We start from the raw sequence: 20,790 nt of genomic DNA, 5'->3' as shown, positions 1-20,790 counted from the left end.
TGGTTTGGTTTCCACGACGACCAATTTGTCATCGGATCGCGGCAAACGATGGCAAAAGTGACATCGCGCGACCTTTGCCTTAAGACGCGTCGCGCCGGCGTTAGCGTTAGCGTGGCCCGACTTTTCTTCGGTCGCATGGAAACGCACTCGAAAGAGTCAAGTCATCACGTGACCCGTCTATTACTTTCGGGATGACGTATGAGAGGCCATCATTCAGGATTGCTTCCACACGCGCCACTGGAACACACTCATACGGTTTTTTTTTGCTTTTTGCTTTTTGCTTATGTACGCCACTAAAATCAGAATCAGAATCATCTTTATTTGCCAAGTATGTCCAAAACACACAAGGAATTTGTCTCCGGTGGTTGGAGCCGCTCGAGTACGACAGACGGTCAATTTACAGAACACTTTGGAGACATAAAGAAGACGTTGACAAAGAACAATTGTGCAAAAAGATGCAGAGTCCTCGAGCACTTAGCGCAGTTCGAAGGACTCATATTGCAATAGTCCGGTGCAATGAGCATTGTGCAAAGGGCGCCGAGACTTCAAGGAGCGTATGCGGTTTAAAGTGACGAGTCGCGCGATCATCTGGGACAATGTCGATTGTGCAAATGTTGCAGATACTCCTCAGTCGGTGTGCAAATGGAGCAGATGCGACTCTGGCACGAGCGGCCGGTATTGGTCAACGACAGATATGCAAATAGCGCAGCGTGGCGAGACGACGACAGCGAGTGCACGAGTCATACATCATTGGCCCCGCAGAAATGTGACAACCAAGTCAAAAACTTTCCGGCTTGTTGTAATGGAATTATAGGTTAGGTGTTTAAGAAGTTGATCGCAAGAGGGAAGAAGCTCTCGGAATGTCTACTAGTTGTAGTTTGCGTTGATCGGTAGCGCCGACCTGAGGGAAGGAGCCGGAAGAGTCGGTGACCGGGGCGCGGATGATTCCATGTCGCGGTCCGCTCGATGAACGTTGAAGCCGGGAAGCGCGACGGCGCCATCGGGTACGGCGTCGCAAAGCCGGGTCTCCGTGAAGCGCATGGCCGCGGAACGTCCGAAGTCTTTACCGGTCTTTAACAGAAGATGAAGCTCGTCCATTTTGTTGGGTAGGGAGCGTACATTCGCGAGGTGGATCGACGGGAACGCCGATCTGTGTCCTCTCTTGCGGAGTTTCGCTTCCCTCTGTGGCGCCGCTTCCGTCTCCGTGCGCCGAAAACCGCGGACGCCGCTCCGGTGAGTAACTCGGGGAAAAAAACTGAGCGGATATTCGAAAGTCGGTGACAGAAAGTCCGGAGTAGCCTCCTTGATGGTTCGCAGGTCTCCCCTCGTGTAAGTGAGTCGCGTGAGGTCTCCAAAGACGGACGAAAAACACAAAAACAAAGACAATACTAGAGAGCGCGTTACCGAGGCGACCACACTGGTAGGCGCCATCTTGCGCTCTCACACACTACTGATTCTTTTCACTTGCGTGCGCTACTAAAATGCTCTCATACGTATAATCCGACTGCAACTCTCTCGTCCGTTCTACTGAAACGCTCTCACACTCTCAATGGAAACGTTCTTATACACCCTGCGGAAACTCTCACACGCACAATAGTGAAATGCTTTCATGCACTCTTCTGAAATACTCTCTTACTTCCTGAAAACTCTCATGCGCAACATCGAAATGCCGATGTAAAACAGACGGCTGACTAACAAACGTTTGCTCCACTTTAACAAGATCCTGGCAAAGAATGCTCGGCCGCCGGCACCCCTGAAAGGGCTGAAGCATCGTCATACAAAGAAAAATGGCCCCCCAAACATTAATACTGTAATTTCTCCTGTATAATGCACATCCCCCCCATAAAATGTCAAAAGTCAATAGTGCGCATAATACATAGGTGTAGGGGAAAATGGAAACAACTTTCACATTTTATGTATGTATGCCGCCACCTCGAGGTGATGAAAAAGATCTACACTTTCATTCTAGTATGCCACCGCCACCTAGAGGTTATTAGAAAGGTTTACCTTTCATTCCAATATGACAGGGGTATGTATGACTGCAGATATGCACAGCTGTGCTGATAAGTTTACATACTCTGGCAGAATTTGTGAAATATTGTTTTTTTTTAATGTGACTGATGACTGAACAACAACCATCATTCATTTCTTTATGGTTATGTTTTGTTTAATGATAATGCTTTTATGAAATGCTTGACCGTTTAATTTGAATCCCATTAAAATGCCTGGCCCTTCATGTTTTCTTTAAAGAATTGTACGAATCTTACAAATTCTGCCAGGGTAATCAAATATATGAGCACAACTGTGTGATTTCTCATTTACTAAATAAAAGTAGGGCTGTGAATTTCAAAATAAGAGCAAGTAAATAAAAACAAAGTATTACGTGTTCAAATAAAGTGCTTCAGACAAAATACAGATAATACTTAATGTGTTGATCACATGGGTATAAGCAAAATCCTGCATTGTAAAAATGCATTATACACAAGTAGAAGGGTTTCCCAGAATTTTGAGGTCAACTTTGGGGGATCATATTATACATGGGTGCGCAAAACACATGAGAAATGACGGTAGTTGGAGATGGCACGGTCAAGAGCGCAAAATGTTTTTGCAGCGAGAAGAACACCCTGAAGTAGTGTGTTTACCAACGGCACGGTGTCTGATATCTCAAAGAAAAACTTGAAGCTCGCGAATCACTAATGAGCAGCCAACTGAAATGTTGTCAGTGTACACACGATGCCCGGACGTTGTCAAGCAGCAATCGGAGGAACTGAAACGATCCGGAGTAGAACATTTCGGCAGATGACTGATGCCAATTAAGTGTGGACTGCCCCATCCGTGAGCTTCACTGACCATTTTCATCTAACATCTAAATCATCAAGAGGTTCAAATATTGGCTGTCGACATTTTTTACTGTATGCGTCATTCAGCAACACAAAAGGGAAACATTGGACCGGGTGAGGCGGAGCAACAGATTAGTCGCAACTCTGAAGGACACGAGGCGCCGGAGTCTTCAGCTTCCCCTGAATAATCGGCAGCGGAACGAGCGATAAGGCAGCACTTGGAGTCCCCCCCGATTGGAGCAAAGCCAAACACGACGCTCCCTCTCCTCCAGCCTACATCAATGGCTCTCCTGGAGTTCATTGACAAGATGAAGAACCCTGTCAATATTGGAATCGAACTCACGCTACGTCCGTGTCCGCCTCCCATTACGCAACGGGCCAGACAAAAGTCCACCAAGTTGCGCCAAGCCCCCTCTCTGTCACAAAAGAAACAGGGTAAGAAACTTAAAGGTCCTGTATTTTGTCTGTTTCGACCTCCATTGAGTGACTGTCTAACATGGACTTCATAGAAAAGGGCCAATTTCATTTCCCAAAACACCGAGTGTCCGGAAAAGTACGGACGAGTCGCTATGGTAGCTAACCTTAGCAATATAGCTAACGGTATTTAGCTGCTAAATTGTTGATAAACTGTGGCTGTGCACTTCTAACATGTTACTAGCATAATGTTACAACATCACTGCTTCCATTGACAAACTACACAAAAGATGCAAATAACACAACTGACACAACTTATGCAAAATACATGAATGACGTAAAATGAAACAAGAGACTCAAAATGACACAAATGACTAAATCAGAATCAGAATCCTCTTTATTTGCCAAGTGTGTCCAAAACACACAAGGAATTTGTCTCCGGTCGTCGGAGACGCTCGAGTACGACAACGGACGGTCGATTGACGGAGAACGCTTTGGAGACAGAAAGTCACTGAGCACTAAAGGGTTGCTAGTTAGAGTCCTCGAGCACTTAGAGCAGTCGGAATGACTAATCTCGCAATAGTCCGGCGCGATGACCGTCGCGCAAAGGGCGCCGAGACTGCAAGGAGCGGATGCGGTTTCAAGTGACGAGTGGCGCGATCATCTGGGACAATGTCGGTGGTGCAAATGTTGCAGATCCTCCTCAGTCAGTGTGCAAATGGAGCAGATGCGACTCTGGCACGAGCGGCCGGTATCGGTCAACGACAGATGTGCAAATAGCGCAGCGTGGCGAGACGACGACGGCGAGTGCACGAGTCATGTCGAATTGGCCCCGCAGAAATGTGACAACGAACTCAAGACAAAAAAATTGGCAGCATGTTGAAATGGAATTGTAGGTCAGCTGTTTAAGAAGTTGATCGCAAGAGGGAAGAAGCTGTCGGAATGTCTGCTAGTTCTAGTTTGCGTTGATCGGTACCGCCTACCCGAGGGAAGGAGCCGGAAGAGCCGGTGACCGGGACGCGGAGGGTCCGAGAGGATTCGGCACGCTCTGGTCTTAGTTCTGGCAGCGTGCAAATGACACAAATTATGCAAAATGCAACCCCAATTCCAATGCGGTTGGGACATTGTGTTAAACATAAAGAAAAACAGAATACAATGATTTGCAAAGTTTTGACCTTTGCGTCCATAACAGCCCGGATGGTTCTTTTCTTCTTCCACGACGTCCACAGTTTCCAAAAACAATTTGAAATGCGGACTCATCGGACCACAAAAGACTTTTCCGCTTTGCGTCGCTCCGTCTTAGATGAGCTCGGGCCCAGAGAAGCCGGCGGCGTTTCTGGATGTTGTTGAGGAATGGCTTTTGCTTTGCGTAGTAGAGTTGCACTCACGGATGTAGCGCCGAACTGTATTGACTGACATTGGTTTTCTGAAGTGTTCCTGAGCCCACGTGGTGATATCCTTCACACATTGATGTCAGTTTTTGATGCAGTGCCGCCCGAGGGATCGAAGGTCACGGGCATTCAATGTTGGGTTTGGGCCTTTCCGCTTACGTGCAGTGACTTCTCCAGATTCTCTGAACCTTTTGATGAGATTATGGACCGTATATGATCTTCTTCTTTTCCTTTGGGCTCGTCCCGTTAGGGGCTGCCAGCGCGTCATCCTTTTCCGTTGAAGCCTCTCTCCTGCATCCTCCTCTCCAACACCAACGGCCCTCATGTCTTCCCTCACGACATCCATCAACCTGCCTGGCAACTCCATCCTCATCATCCTTCGACCAATATACTCACTATTTCTCCTCTGGACGTGTCCGAACCATCTCTAACTTTGTCTCCAAAACATCGAACCTCGGCCGTCCCTCCGATGAGCTCGTTTCCAATTTGATCCGACCCGGTCTCTCCGAGAGCGAACCTCAACATCTTCGTTTCCGCCACGTCCATCTCTGCTTCCTGTCGTCTCTTCAGTGCCGCCGTCTCTAATCCGTCCATCATGGCCGCCGGCCTCACCGCTGTTTTATCAACTTTGCCCTTCATCCTAGCAGAGACTCTTCTGTCACATGACACACCTGACGCCTTCCTCCACCCGTTTCTTCACTTCCTGACCACACTCACCGTTGCTCTGGACGGTTGACCCTGAGTATTTCAAGTCCTCCACCCTGGCTATCTCTTCTCCCTGTAGCCTCACTCTTCACCCTCCACCCCTCTCATTCATGAACATATATTCTGTCTTACTTTGGTTAATCTTCATTCCTCCGCTTTCCAGCGCATGCCTCCATCTTTCTAACTGTTCCTCCAGCTGCTCCCTGCTTTCACTGCAGATCACAACGTCATCTGCAAACATCACGGTCCACGGGACTTCCAGTCTAACCTCCTCTGTCAGCCTATCCATCACCACTGCAAACAGGAAGGGGCTCAGGGCGGATCCCTGATGCAGTCCCACCTCCACCTTAAATTCCTCTGTCACACCTCCAGCACACCTCACCGCTGTTCTGCTGCCCTCGTACATGTCCTGTGTTATTCTAACATACTTCTCTGCCACTCCGGACTTCCTCATGCAGCACCACAGTTCCTCAAAGGGTACTCTGTCGTAGGCTTTCTCTGGAGCTACCAAGACACACCAACTCCAAGATGTGGAGCACACAACTGACATAAATTATCCAAAATACATGAATGACGCAAAATGACACAAATGACACAAATGACTCAAAAGACAAACGACACAAATGACAAAAATGATGCAATCCACACAAATTACACCTATGATACAAATGACAACACAAATGACACAAAAGACATTACGCAAACGACGAAGGACGCAAATGACAAATGATGCAAATGACTAAAAAATCAAATGACACAAACGACACAAAAGACGCAAATGATACGAAAGACACAAATGACGCAAATGACACAAGACACAAATGACACAAAAGGCACAAATGACACAAAAGACAGAAATGAAGCAAACGACACAAGTAACTCAAAAGACACAAACGACATAAAAGATGCAAAAGACACGAATGACACACAAGACAGAAATGACACAAATGACTCCGCCGCCCTACAGAAACGCTGCAATTCCATATTTCAGTCAACGCTCACTCTAACGCTTACATACGTCCGACTCAATCGCTCTCTCACGTGTACTACGAACACACTCTCATGCGCAATACTGAAATGCTCTCGGGACTGCAATGCAAATTTGATTCAATATGTTATCAGAGCACTTTTCAGTAAGCAAGAATTCCAGTTGCGTGTGAGCGAGCCCCTCACACTCGTGCATCGCCTTGCTTAGCGATGCGTGTACGTATGTGTGTGCGTGCGTGTGTGTAAGGAAGGGCTTATTTGACGGGGGCACCCGCTGAGCGTGAGACGGGTGACGGGCGGGGGGAAACGGAGCCCATCAAACCGCGAGTGTTGGGGTTAAATGAGCCGTAAAGTAGAAGGTCAGTCTACCTTGTGTGCGCGTGTGTCAGCGGTCTAATGATGAGGATAATTTCCTTCTTGAGTCCCACTGCGCTGACAAACTTAAAGTGGGGGAGGGAGGGAGGGTAGCCGGGGGGACTTGTGGGGCCCACCGAGCATTTCCATTAGCGACACTCCTGTGATATTTCCACCTGTCTTCCCAAAATTCCAATGTTTATTCATTTCTGGAAACCCTATCATCTCATTCCCCCAAAATTCTTGAATTTATGTATTGTACTCGTACGCAAACGGTTAGCACGTCTGCCCGTTCGAATCCGGTCTCGCCTGTGTGGAGTTAGCATGTTGTCGCCGCGCCTGCGTGGATTTTCTGCGGGTCCTCCGCCTTCCTCCCATGTTCCAAAAACATTCATTGACAAACAAACGAGCAAATTGTGGTTGTTTGTATGTGCCCTGCGATTGGCTAGCTGGCCCGTGTAGATATAATAGAATGAATTTTTATTTTAGGATTCAAATCAACAAATGTACACCTCCATTTAAAGGGTATTTATTTTAATAAATAATTCAATCGGATTTATTTTATTGTTCTAACTTGACTGTCAAAATAAACAAGTCGAACTTTTTATTGAACTATTTTGGTTAAGCTGATAACGAGCCGTTTGTCCTTTTTCCCAAATCAGTTCAGCACTAAAGTTTGTCGGGCCTCATTTCAAGGGACAAGAGCACTTTGAACTCTTCGGGATGAAGGTCATGCACGTCAAGGTCAAGGTCAAGTAAGAAGCTTCTTCTGTCAGACTCGTGCTCGCGCGTGTGTGAATTTAGATTTGTGTCGAGGAGTATGGAGCGTTGGCGAAACGTCACCGTGACGTCATTTTCAGCGCTTGCGCATCTCACCTCGTGGCGCGCGCCGTCCGTTTCCCCCTCCTTACTCGGTCTCGGTGGCTTTTTATGGCAGTCGGCAAGTTTGTGCCAGCTGATGCCAAGCAAAGCTGTACGACAGCGGCACCCAGGAATCTCCTTAACCCATTCACCGCCGCCAGCCTTCCCAGTTAACAACGCAACAACACCCGATGATGGCTGGGATGGGCTCCGGCACGTCCGCGACCCGCGTGAGGAGAAGCTGCTCAGAAAATGAATGGATGGAAGTTATACGAACCAATATGTCCACCTGGCCTGACTGAGGGGCTGTATTTGATGGACAACTTTTAATTTCGGCCTACACAAACAGCTGAATTATATTGAATGAACGTCTACGTTTCGTGACGCATACACGTCTCCACGCATGAAGTGTATAAGCATATTATGAGGATTTTTACACGATAGTTGGCCTACTATCAAAAGTAAAATATCACCAAAGTAACACAGGCATAAGTATTAAATAGTGAGATGCAAGTTGGCTATTGTGGGATCGTCATTGCTTAAATATGAACAATGCGATACCTGTCGTAATATTACATTGCAAAACAAGTTAACATTAAGTGTCTTACCATTGCTATATAAAGGGCCGAAAGCAACTATGATCCGTGAGTATTGGTTCAACTTGTGTGGCTTCAGGTTTCTTTGAGATGCCGCAAAATCTCTTAGAAAAATTCGTATCAAATCTGTATGTACAGCCCACGACACTACCGTTTATTAGTGAACGAATAATACGCGTGAATAACTCGATAACTCTCAGTTGAACAGGCTTTCTGCTCACCAAGACACCACGTGACTACTTTAGTGACGACACGGCCAACGCTCCAATAATACAAATAAGCCAAATAAAAGTAGTTATAACAATAACCTTGGAGTGTTGAAAGAAGTGTGTTTCGAGTAACGGTGAAATAATTATTTACGTTTGTCCGTGAAAAACTGTTGTTTTTAACTTTAGCCACCTGTGGCGCGGGACCACGTGACTCAACGCGGAACCGGAAGCGCTCGGCTCGCCAACAGCCAGCTGAGCCGCGCCAGAGATCCTCTAAGTCTGTCATGACCCACGCCCCGAGAGCCGCCGTTAAACCACAGCTAACAAAACACTCAATGACATTTAAATATATCCATCCCGGATTCCCACATATCGTATTCTCTGAAACGTTTCGCTTCCACTCAAGTCTTCTGGGGGCCGTTTGACTTGATGTGAAGCGATTCCAATCTGAGTGAGCCCTCTTGCTGACGGAGAGCATCTCTCCTGCCAGACGAGAGCTGAGCTAGCGGCTCGACGGCTAGCAGCTAGCAGGCTAGCGGCTAGCGAGTGTCGCTATGATGGCGGAGCTGGTGCAGCAGGGAGGCGGCGGAGGAGGAGGACAGGCCTCGGTCGGTGGGCAGCCGGGCCTCAAGTCGGACGGCCTGGCCGACGCCTTGCAGCGGGCCCGCCAAGTAAGACCTGCGCCAAGGTTCCTTTCCCGTCGAGTCGCGACACTTTTGGACCTTGTTTTTCGTAGCGTCGAACACTCGCAACTTGGACTACACAATCAACTCACACGCACATAGACACACATGCACTCGCACGCTAGCTAGCATGCTAGGCTAGCTGGGGCACTTTTGCGGACTTTAACACGACTGACGAGAGCCCCCCGGGAGGGACTCGCCTCCCCCCACCCGGGAGAGACTCACTTTGGGGGCACTTTAACGAGCTGTCACGCCGAAGTGGGGTGCAAAGACGACAACGACGACGAGTTGCGGGAGGGGGGGGAGGGGGGGGCGCACAAGTTTGTCCACACGTGTCACTCACACCGTCAACCTGTTGAACTCGCAAACAAACAAACAAACAAACAAACAGCAACGTGTTTTGTACACGAACGAACACACAAGTGGACACTTTGTGTACACTAACTCAAGGGGACTTTAAATGTAAACACACACACACACACCGCGTGGTTATGCGAGCAGAGGTGTGGGGACCCCATCTATCGTTTATTTACGCTATTTAACGAACTGTGACGTGCACATTTCCTGTTAGCAGAGAATGCTAAATTCTTGTGTCAAACTCACAAGCAACAATGTTTTTAGTTCATAAAGTAACACACAGGCAGGGACTTTTTGTGTACACTAACTCACTGTGGACCCCTGCGTAAACGTCTAGGATTATGTTGATTTAGTTTCTCGCACATGCTAACTTCCTGTTTGCCGAGCGTGCTAATGTCCTGCATTGAACTCACAAACAAACAACACAGTGCAGTAACTAATCCACAAGTGGACAATTTTGTGTACACTAAGACATTGAACTAAATACATTTACTTTCTGTGACATGCTAGCTTCCTGTTAGCAAAGCATTTAAACTTCCTGTTTCAAACTCGCAAACAGTGTGTTTAGTACACTAAGCAAAACACATGTTGACAATTTGTGTGTAAATTAACTCAGTGGACTCAATACTGTTTACTCTTTGTGACATGCTAACTTCCTGTTAGCCAAGTGTGTTAACTTCCTGTGTTGAACTCATAAATAAACAACACACTTAGCATTTTTTGTGTACAGTAACTAGGCCTGTCACGATAATTAGAATATCAACTTATTTTTCGACAAATAAAATAGACAACAATAGTTTTTCCAGACTCAATAAATGGTCATTGTTGTGGTGAGCCGACAGAGTTGGACGACTGTGTCATTAGCCGCTTGCGGGCTCATTGAACGCCAGCGGACAGGTACACTCTTGCCAGTGTTGGCTGCGTCCAATAATCCAAAGCCGTGCTCCAGGTGCAGCGCGGAGATTCACACAGATTCAAGTTAACTTTTTGTTGTGTTCGCTAGCCTGGCTCCGAGCTAACGAGTTAAGGAGTGAAACACCTCACTGCACCACAATGAAGTCGTTTAAAATGTCAGTGCTTCTCCGAGTTGTTGTGTGTTAGTCCCCAATTAACAGAAACACGGGGGACGTTAACTGTTTATTAGGGTTGGGCATCGAGAACCGATCGGAACCGGGACTAACGTTCCGGTTCTCCCGGAACCGTTCAAATTAAAAAAATTCGGTTCCCAGTTTCGATGCCCAGTCCTCCAGCCGCGACGAAGTAGTGGTGAAAAGCAATGAAGAAGCGGAGTAAACCAATGAAGAAGAACATCCACAATGAAGTGCTTGTGCCCAACGGCGGCAAACAAAAGTGTGTCTTAACTTTGTTCAAATGAATGAGTAGTCACCTCAGTGCAACACTTGGAATAAGATTATATTGTGCAAAGAAGTTTTTCCCGATGTGTAGCGTCTGACGCGCTCCGAGCCTCAGCCTACACCGCGCCTCGGAACTTCAGTGAAGTCAACTCTCAGTCACTTGGGTGAGTGAAACAATAAAATACGTCTATGCCAACATTGAGACAGCTAACAAGGTAAACGGTGGGTTGCACTTTTGCGCTGATGGTTTTTAGCGTTTATTTTCGTCTTCAAACCAACATAAGCGCTAATGACAAAAAAATAAATTTAATTGGGCTAAAACCTCACCGTAGCAACTTTCATCGGTGGGTAGGGAAAGGAATCGGCGTTTTAGAGCACTTGGTACATCCATTAAAAAATAAAACTCACCGGTGCCGTGTGAAGTCACTTTTTGTGTCAAAATGCTGAGTTCCAGTTCGTACCCTTCAAAATAAAAGGCTACAAGCTTAAAACAAGAAGTCAAGTTAAAACTTGCACACATAAACCATTTAACGTGCTGAAACAGAATACAGGGGCAGCGATATAGCGTTGTTAAAATAACTATTTTAACAATGCTGTCAGTGAAGTCAACTCTCATTCAACTGGGTGAGTGAAACAAAAAAATAAAATAGTTAAAACAGTTAAAATAACTTTTAACAATGCAATATTTAACTTTTAGCTGGAACATTAATGAATATTAAGTCTATTGGGTTAGTTCCACAGACATTGCCCTTTCAGTTCATAGGTTTGATATTGATACTGGTTATAAAGAACCTCGAGTCGAATGACTCAAAATGTGGAACCCTAATATGGAACGGAATCGCTCAAATTCAAACAATGCCCGACCCTACTGTTTATTAAGTATAACCTCAGTGGCACACGATATTCAGCCAATAGTTGACGACAGCGAACGTCAACGTACAGTGTGGCAAAAAAGTATTTAGTCAGCCACCAGTGGTGCAAGTTCTCACATTTAAAAAGATGAGAGAGGCCTGAAATTTTCATCATAGATATACCTCACCTAGCAAATTATGGTGTAAAATAAATATATGGTCACCTCCAAAGAAGGAAGATTTCTGTCTCTCACAGACCTGTAACTTCTTCTGTAGAGGCTCCTCTGTCCTCCACTCGTTACCTGTACTAATGGCACCTGTTTGAACACGTCATCAGTCTAAAAGACACCTGTCCACAACCTCACAGTCACACTCCAAACTCCACTATGGCCAAGACCAAAGAGCTGTCAAAGGACACCAGAAACAAAATTGTAGACCTGCACCAGGCTGCGAAGACTGAATCTGCAATGGGTAAGCAGCTTGGTGTGAAGAAATCTACTGTGGGAGCAATTATTAGAAAATGGAAGACATACAAGACCACTGATAATCTCCCTCGATCTGGGGAGACGAGAGATCTCACCCCGCGGGGTCGAAATGATCACAAGAACCGTGAGCAAAAATCCCAGAACCACACGGGAGGACCTAGTGAATGGCCTGCTGAGAGCTGGGACCAAAATGCGGCCATGTATTGTGAGATTTTGAGGGATGAATGAATGAATGAACCTCCTTCCATCAGCAACGGCGTTGAAGATGAAACATGGCTGTGTCTTTCAGCATGACCATGATCCCAAACGGCTCGGGCAACAAAAGGAGTGGCTCCGTAAGAAGAATTGCAAGGTCCTGGAGTGGCCTAGCCAGTCTCCAGATCTTAACCCCATAGAAAATCTTTGGAGGGAGTTGAAAGTCTGCGTTGCCCAGCGAAAGCCCCAAAACATCACTGCTCTAGAGGAGATCTGCATGGAGGAATGGGACAAAATACCAGCAACAGTTTGTGAAAACTTTGGGAAGACTTATAGAAAACATTTTTCCTCTGTCATTGCCAAAATAGGTATAGAACAAAGTATTGAGATGAACATTTGTTTTTGACCAAATATTTATTTTCCACCATAATTTGCTCATAAATAAATTCTTCTTCTTCTTCTAATAAATTATTTCAAAATCACACAATGTGATTTTCTAGTGTTTTTTTGGTCTCATTTTGTCTCTCATAGGTGAGGTATACCTATGATGAAATTGACAGGCCTCTCTCATCTTTTTAAGTGGGTGAACTTGCGCAATTGCTGGCTGACTAAATACTTTTTTGCCACACTGTACATTTGATTGGCAGGTGAAGTGCTCGTCATCAGCGGACCAAGCACACGGTAGCCGGGTTTACGTGGAGACTTTCTAGTTATTCTGATCGAAATAATTCCGGTTGAATAATAATTCTGGTCTCTGATCAACTGTTTACACGTGAATTGATCTATTCCGATCGGGTGTATACATGTCCGCTACATGTAATCGGAACAGCCGTGTGACATGAGCATGTCGTCGCGAAGGTCACGTCGTTCATCAAGATGGAGCTCCGTCTTCTATTCAGCACAGTAGTTTGGATTGTTTTTATGTTTATTTAAAAGGCCGCTTGATGAAAACAACTTGTCAGTAGTGAAAACAAAAGATCTCCCTCGCATACGAGCTTTGTCGGGAGCCGCCATATTTACGCCGCACGTAAACTACGACGTCACCGTGCATTCAGAATCAGAAATCATCTTTATTTTGCCAAGTATGTCCAAAAAACACAAGAAATTTGTCTCCGGTCGTCGGAGCCGCTCTGGTACGACAACAGACGGTCAATTGACAGAGAACGCTTTGGAGACAGAAAGACGTTGACAAAAAAAAACAGTCACTGAGCAGTAAAGGGTTGCTAGTTATCTGGTAATGCCGGTACAATAATTTATTTATTTATTTTCGGACAATTGTGCAAAAAGATGCAGAGTCCTCTAGCAATTAGAGCGTCGAGATGAAGCATGTGCAGACTCGGCAAAAGGAATATTCCACCCCTGTGAAACCGAATGAACTTCCATTCGGATTGGGCCTGTTTATTCCGATGGGGGAGTTTATATGGAGCATTTACATTCGGTTTGGGCTTCTAAAGCGATTATAATCGGAATAGAAGGCTATTTATTCTTTATTTCAGACCCAGGGATCCATATCACAAAGTCAAGAAAAACTATTTAATAGAGAAACGAGAAAAAAAACTATATGTAATTATGACTTAATTACAAGTATTTTTTTAAATTATAATTATTACAATATAATAGCAACAATAATGATATAAAAGCAAAAAAATAAAATATGGGCGGGCCTTATTTTTCATGATTTCAGAGGCATTCAAAAATGTTTATCGTGATAGTTTTTGGGAAGATATATTGTCTTAAGAAAATTATCGTGACAGGCAGTAACACATTCTAGACTTAAGACTCAGTCCATCTATTTACTTCCCGTGTAGGGAACATCGTTTGAGTTTGAGCGATTCCGTTCCGAATTCCGGTTCCACATTTTGATTCAGGTTCCAAACGATTCTCGATTCTGATTCTTTTAGCGGCCGGGTCAAAAATGTTTGCGTGGTTTAAATAAAGGGTGTCCAAATTATGAACATCCATTTTCTTAACAGCCTGCAGCAAGCATAAACTAAAATGAACATTTGACTCGGGGTTCTTTAAACCACTATCAATATCAAACCTCTGAAATAAAAGGCAGTGTGTATGGAACTAATCCAATTTACTTGATATCCATTTATTGTTGACATTACAATGAATTGGGACCATATCCAAATAACTGTTGTCTCACAGTATCACAAACACGAACCTTGTGCCTCATTGGGGGGAAGGTGAAGGAATCAACGTTTTATAGCATTTGGTTGCTTTTTTCGAGGTTTACTTTCGTTTTCAAAATTCACCGGTGTCGTGTGAAGTTACTTTTTGTGCCAAAATGCTGAGTTCTAATAAAAGTTCGAAAAATAAAAGGCTGCTTCTTTTCCTTTCGGCCCGTTAGGGGTCGCCACGGCGCGTCATCTTTTTCCATGTAAGCCTCCCTCCCGCATCCTCCTCTCCAACACCAACGGCCCTCGCGTCTTCCCTCACGACATCCATCCACCTTCTCTTTGGTCTTCCTCTCGCTCTCTCGCCTGGCAACTCCATCCTCATCATCCTTCGACCAATATATTCACTATTTCTCCCCCGGACGTGTCCGAACCGTCCGAGTCCGCCCTCTCTAACTTTGTCTCCAAAACATCGAACCTCGGCCGTCCCTCCGATGAGCTCGTTTCCAATTTGATCCGACCCGGTCATTCCGAGAGCGAACCTCAACATCTTCGTTTCCGCCACGTCCATCTCTGCTTCCTGTCGTCTCTTCAGTGCCGCCGTCTCTAATCCGTCCATCATGGCCGCCAGGCCTCACCGCTGTTTTATCAACTTTGCCCTTCATCCTAGCAGAGACTCTTCCGTCACATGACACACCCGACGCCTTCCTCCACCCGTTCCGACCCGCTCGGACCCGTTTCTTCACGTCTTGACCACACTCCCCATTGCTCTGGACGGTGGACCCCGAGTATTTCAAGTCCTCCACCCTTGCTATCTCTTCTTCCTGTAGCCTCACTCTGCCCTCTCATTCATGCCCATGTATTCTATACTTCAGCTGGTCTTCTTTCCTCTTCTTTCCAGCGCATGCCTCCACCTTTCTAACTGTTCCTCCACCTGCTCCCTGCTTTCACTGCAGATCACAATGTCATCTGCAAACATAAGTCGCATCTCAATGTATTCCTTTCTCCTCTCCTCTGGTCCTCTCAGTGTCCCACTTCTTTTTCGCTAACCTTTTTCTTTGTATGATTTCCTGTACTGTGAGGTTCCACCACCAAGTCTCCTTCTCTCCTTTCCTACCAGAAGATACACAAAGTACTCTCCTGCCTGCCTCTCTGATCACCTTGGCTGTAGTGGTCCAGTCTTCTGGATGCTCCTCCTGTCCACCGAGAGCCTGTCTCACCTCTTCCCGAAAAGCCGCACAATGCTCTTCCTTTCTCAGCTTCCACCACATGGTTCTCTGCTCTGCCTTTGTCTTCTTAATCTTCCTCCCCACGCCCAGAGTCATCTTACACACCACCATCCTATGCTGACTAGCCACACTTTCCCCTACCACTACCTTACAGTTGGTAACCTTCAGATTACATCGTCTGCACAAGATGTAATCCACCTGCGTGCTTCTACCTCCGCTCTTGTAGGTCACCCTATGTTCCTGCCTCTTCTGGGAAAAAAAGGGTTCACTACAGCCATTTGCATCCTTGTTGCAAAGTCTACCACCTCCAAGTTGCTTTCCTGGATGCCGTACTTCCCCATCACTTCTTCATCACCCTTGTTTCCTTCACCCACGTCCATTACAATCCGCACCAATCACGACTCTCTTTCTGTCTGGGATGCTCAGAACTATTTGGTCTAGCTCCTTCCAGAATTTCTCTTTCACCTCTGGGTCACATCCTACCTGTGGGGCATGGCCACGAATCACATTCTACACAACACCCTCAATTTCAAGTTTCAGCCTCATCGCTCGATCTGATACTCTTTTCACCTCCGAGACATTCTTAGCCAACTTTTCTTTTCAAATAACCCCGACTCCATTTATCTTCCCATCTACACCACGGTCAAATCATTTCAACCCTGCCCCTCAACTTCTCGCCTTACTGCCTTTCCACCCGGTCTCCTGGACACACAATATATCAACCTTTCTCCTAATCATCATGTCAAGCGACTCCCGAGATTTTCTTGTCATAGTCCCAACATTCGAAGTCCCCAAATTCAGTTCTCGGCTCTGTGCGTTCCTCTTCTTTATCTGTTGAAGAATCCGCTTTCCACTTCTCCTTCGTCTTTGACCCACAGTAGCTGAATTTCCACCGGCGCCCTGCAGGTAACGGCGTCGGGGCGGACGTCGTTAACCCGGGCCGCGACCGATCCGGTATGGAATTCTTGAGTGAACGCTCCTATTTGTTTGGCAAAGTTTGAAGCCGGATGCCCTTCCTGACGCGACCCTCTGCATTTATCCGGGCTTGGGACCGGCCTACGGTTTGCACTGGCTTGTGCCCTCCATAGGGCTGCATTCCTTCAAAATAAAAGGCTACAAGCTTAAAACAGTTAAAAACTTGCACATATAAACCATTTGACATGAAAAAACAGTTGAAAATAACTATTTTAACAATGCTATATTTAACTTTTAGCTGAAACATTATTAAGTCAATTGGGTTGGTTCCACACACATTGGTTTTTAGTTCATAGGTTTGACATTGATACTGATTATAAAGAAGCCCGAATCAAATGTTCATTTTAGTCTATGCTGTGTGCTGCATCGCGAAAGCCTCCTTTGCACAATAGAATCTTAATCCAAGTGTTGCACTGAGGTGACGGGTAATTAATTTTAACTAAGTTAAGACACACTTTTGTTCGCCGCCGCAGTTGGTCTCAAGCACGTCGTTGTGTGGATTCTTCTTTGTTGGTTTTCGCCATTTTCTTCTTCGGGATCAGCGGACTGTAGGCATCGTAACTGGGATCCGAGATTTTTTAATTTGAACGTTTCCGGGAGAACCGGAATATTAGTCCCGGTTCCAATCGGTTGTCAATTCTTGATGCCCAACCCTATTCCTGTGACATGCTAACTTCCTGTTAGCTGACTGTGCTAACTTCCGCTGTTGAACTAACAAACAACACGTTTAGTTCACGAAGTCACAAATGGACACTAATTCCCTGAACTGGGGTAGCCTCAATCGTGGACCCCCATGTATACGTCTGGGATCATATATCTATGTACTTTTTGTGCGTTAACTTCCAGGTTGAACTCAAATAATCACTAACCTAATTGGACAATTTTGTGTACCCAGTGGACTCAATCCATATATTTACTTTCTGTGACATGCTAACTTCCTGTTAGCCAAGCGCGATAACTTCCCCTGCCCTTCAGATGGTGGGGAAGATGGGCGGTGGCGAGGCCTTGGCGCACATCAACAGCTCTGTGGCCAGCGTGGAGCCGTCCCTCTACTACAAGCGAGCGCCCGACGACGCCGGTGAGAGCATGAGCATGCATGCGCCTGTCATATCATCGGCCACCAAAATCAATCAATTAATTCATTGGTCTTTTTATTGATTTAATTGATTTCCAATCAACCCCGAATCACCCGTCAGTCCATCGGTAGTCATCTTCAGTTCTTTTAGTTGAACTGGATTATGCTGGTCAATTGGTCGTTCAGTATGCAGTGTGCTGATAAAAGCATCTTGACCATGCCCACGTCAGCTGCCTTTGTTTTCATCAATAACCTCATTTATTACGCGCTTTATTAACTTATTAGCTCGTTATTACCATGGTCCCTGCTCATTCTTATGATTATTTTAAGTATGATGAAAAAAAGGACTTATTTTGAATGATTCTTGTGTATTGCTTTTTTCGTAGTTGTACAGGTATTAATTTTACTTCAGTTACTTTAAAAAATGTTAAGTTGTCTCCATGAGCTTGTTTGAGAGAGAGCATATGCGCTTGTGCGTATATATATACTGTGTGTGTGTGTGTGTGTGTGTGTGTGTGTGTGAGAGAGAGAGCATGTGCGCGTGTGTGTATTTATATACTTTGTGTGTGTGTGTAGGTAATCCACTGTCAGCTGTGGGACACCAAAGGTATGACACGCGCACGCACACATGTTTATTGGTGTGTTTAGCATGCTTGTAAGCGCAGTGTTGTGTGTTTGTGGGTGCGCGCGCGCGTCTGTTTCAGGGTGTTGACGGAGGACTACAAGGTTCCCGACAGGATGGTGGGCTTCAGTAAGTCAACTTCCTGTTTTTGCGTCACAACCGAAGCGTGTTGTCATGTTTTCACGCTGGCGCGCGTGCGTCTGTTGCAGTCATCGGCCGAGGCGGCGAGCAGATCACCAGGATCCAGTTGGAGTCGGGATGCAAGATCCAGATCGCCGCCGGTCGGTCCCACCGCACCCGCTGAACGTTTGCACACTTTTGTGCCGTCATCGCTGATTGTTTTCGTGTGTGTGTGCCTGCTTGCGCGTGTCCGTGCGTAGACAGCGGCGGTCTGATGGAGCGTCCGTGTTCCCTGACTGGAACTCCAGAGTGCATCGAGTGAGTCTGAAACACAAGAGTCCACTTCATATCATGATGTCACTTTCACACACCCACCTGCTTGTGTGTGTGTGTGTGTGTGTGTGTGTGTCTGTCTGTCTATATGTATGTGTGTGTGTGTGTGTGTTTGTGTGTGTGCGCACGTGTGTGTATTTATGTATGAATATACACTTATCTAAATGTGTGTGCGCGTGTAGGCAGGCGAAGCGTCTCCTGGTCCAGATCGTGGACCGCTGTAGGAACGGTCCCGGTTTCCATGGCGATGGGGAGGGCGGAGCCCTGGTGCAGGAGATGTTGATCCCGGCCAGCAAGGTGGGGCTCGTGATTGGCCGAGGAGGAGAGACTATCAAACAGCTGCAGGTATTGATTGTCGTCATACATTCTGATTGCATATTCAATTCTGATTGATTGTTGACGTGTCGTTGGCGTGTCAGGAGCGTGCGGGCGTGAAGATGATGATGATTCAGGACGGTCCCATGCCCACAGGAGCAGACAAGCCTCTGCGCATCTCTGGAGATCCGTACAAAGTTCAGGTCCGGAAACCCGACCGTCCGCCTTCTTACTTAGGTCCTCTTTCAGGTTCCGAAGTGCTTTTTGATGTTTTAGCACCTACCACCGCACAAAATACTTGGTTGTCCACGTAACACCATGATGACAAACTATTTATTATTATTATTAATTCGTTTATTTCAGGCAATGGCATTTGACAAGGAAGACTAATGCCTTGATCAGACTACAGGATTTTAGCCCCGATATTCAACCTAGATTCGGCCTCTTGTGTGTGTGGATCGCAGGGCCAACGATTTGGCCCTGCGATCACCCTGTGTTTGATTTTTTTTTTTTTTGGGGGGGGGGGGGGGGATATCTTCCGTGTCGTGTGACATATCAACGACAACTCCGACAACGCACCTAAACATCGACCAATCGGATTGCGTATCGTGACCGGCGCGTTACCCCCCCATGCTTGCAGTCGTCAACATTTATTCACACGCACAAACCAATGTTTATCGAAGCTTCCGAGCATGATTCGACAGTGCGCCGACATGTTTATGTAGAGCTGTTAGTGCTAGCACTAGCTTGCTAGGCTACTTAACATTTAGTTGCCTGCTTGTGAGCCGTATCGTATTAAAAGTACATAAACATACCCGAAGCAGTCCTCGATTGAACATCCTCTCCCGAGCACCGGTGATGACCACGACACGTTTTTGCCCATTCTGTTGTTGTCGTCGCCGGCATGGTAACGAGTGTGTCCGGTCGCGTTGACCGATGGCACGTTTTCTGGTTCCGCCTTTCCGACAGTATTTGATTTGACAAAATAAAGCCCAGTGATCATAAAAGATGGGATGCGTTGGTATCGGAATACACGTGGTGTAGTATTGCCACGGTCTGCCCGAGATACGGCAGGATTTGATGGCAGTGCAATCGTGAAAGACCAAATTTGTCTTGCAGTCTGATCCAGGCATAAGGAATTCAAGAACCTATTTGAAAATGCATGAAAATACAGCAGCTTAGTACTAGTAGCAACACGACAATTGGCCACCATCTTGGTGGAATCTTCTAAAAACTATGGAATGAGAACTTCCACCGCCTCCAAAATTCTCCATAACAAATCAATTCCTGAAAGAATAATTGATGACTAAAGTACATGCCTATGCTACTGCCCACACTGCTCATTTGACCAATAATGTTCAATTTGCGCTATTTAACTCGAGTTATTTAGGGCAAATAGTGACAACGAAACGTCACCGCAATTTTTGTGCGGTCAGCCTCGAGAGCAGTTTGGAATTTCGGCCAGTCCGAGCTTAATAGTGAATAGTAAATTTTTGACTGAAACTTGTCAGCTAATTGGGGAAGGGGTTGACTTAATGAAAAGATGAATATTCGCTGTGGAAATCCCTACGATGACGCCATACAAGATGTAACATGTGGCCTATCTGGGTGAGGTTTAGGATATTCCATTAAACGCGAAGCAACTGGTAATATCCAAAAGGTCAAGCATAACTAAATTTTCAGGCCGTAATTGAGAGTAGAAATGAGTGATTTTGTAG

At 46.0% G+C, this 20,790-nt stretch overlaps 1 protein-coding gene across 2 annotated transcripts in view; it reads left to right on the top strand.

Annotated features, from left to right (window-relative positions):
- Nucleotides 1-8,604: 8,604 nt before the first annotated feature.
- LOC133399624 (far upstream element-binding protein 3-like) overlaps nt 8,605-20,790 on the top strand; it is a 35,456-nt gene continuing 23,270 nt past the window's right edge. For both annotated transcript variants that reach the window (XM_061671284.1, XM_061671283.1), the window contains exons 1-8: nt 8,605-9,028; nt 17,583-17,685; nt 18,259-18,289; nt 18,387-18,433; nt 18,514-18,585; nt 18,685-18,742; nt 18,940-19,102; nt 19,177-19,275. In XM_061671284.1, the coding sequence (XP_061527268.1) occupies nt 8,912-9,028; nt 17,583-17,685; nt 18,259-18,289; nt 18,387-18,433; nt 18,514-18,585; nt 18,685-18,742; nt 18,940-19,102; nt 19,177-19,275 (690 nt within the window). In that variant the 5' untranslated portion in view covers nt 8,605-8,911. The remainder of the gene's footprint in view (nt 9,029-17,582; nt 17,686-18,258; nt 18,290-18,386; nt 18,434-18,513; nt 18,586-18,684; nt 18,743-18,939; nt 19,103-19,176; nt 19,276-20,790) is intronic.

This window comes from Phycodurus eques, chromosome 3 (genome assembly GCF_024500275.1).
Source record: "Phycodurus eques isolate BA_2022a chromosome 3, UOR_Pequ_1.1, whole genome shotgun sequence".
Lineage (NCBI taxonomy): Eukaryota > Metazoa > Chordata > Actinopteri > Syngnathiformes > Syngnathidae > Phycodurus > Phycodurus eques.
The sequence above is the reverse complement of the archived record's forward strand: the minus strand, read 5'-3'. Positions and strand labels throughout refer to the sequence as shown.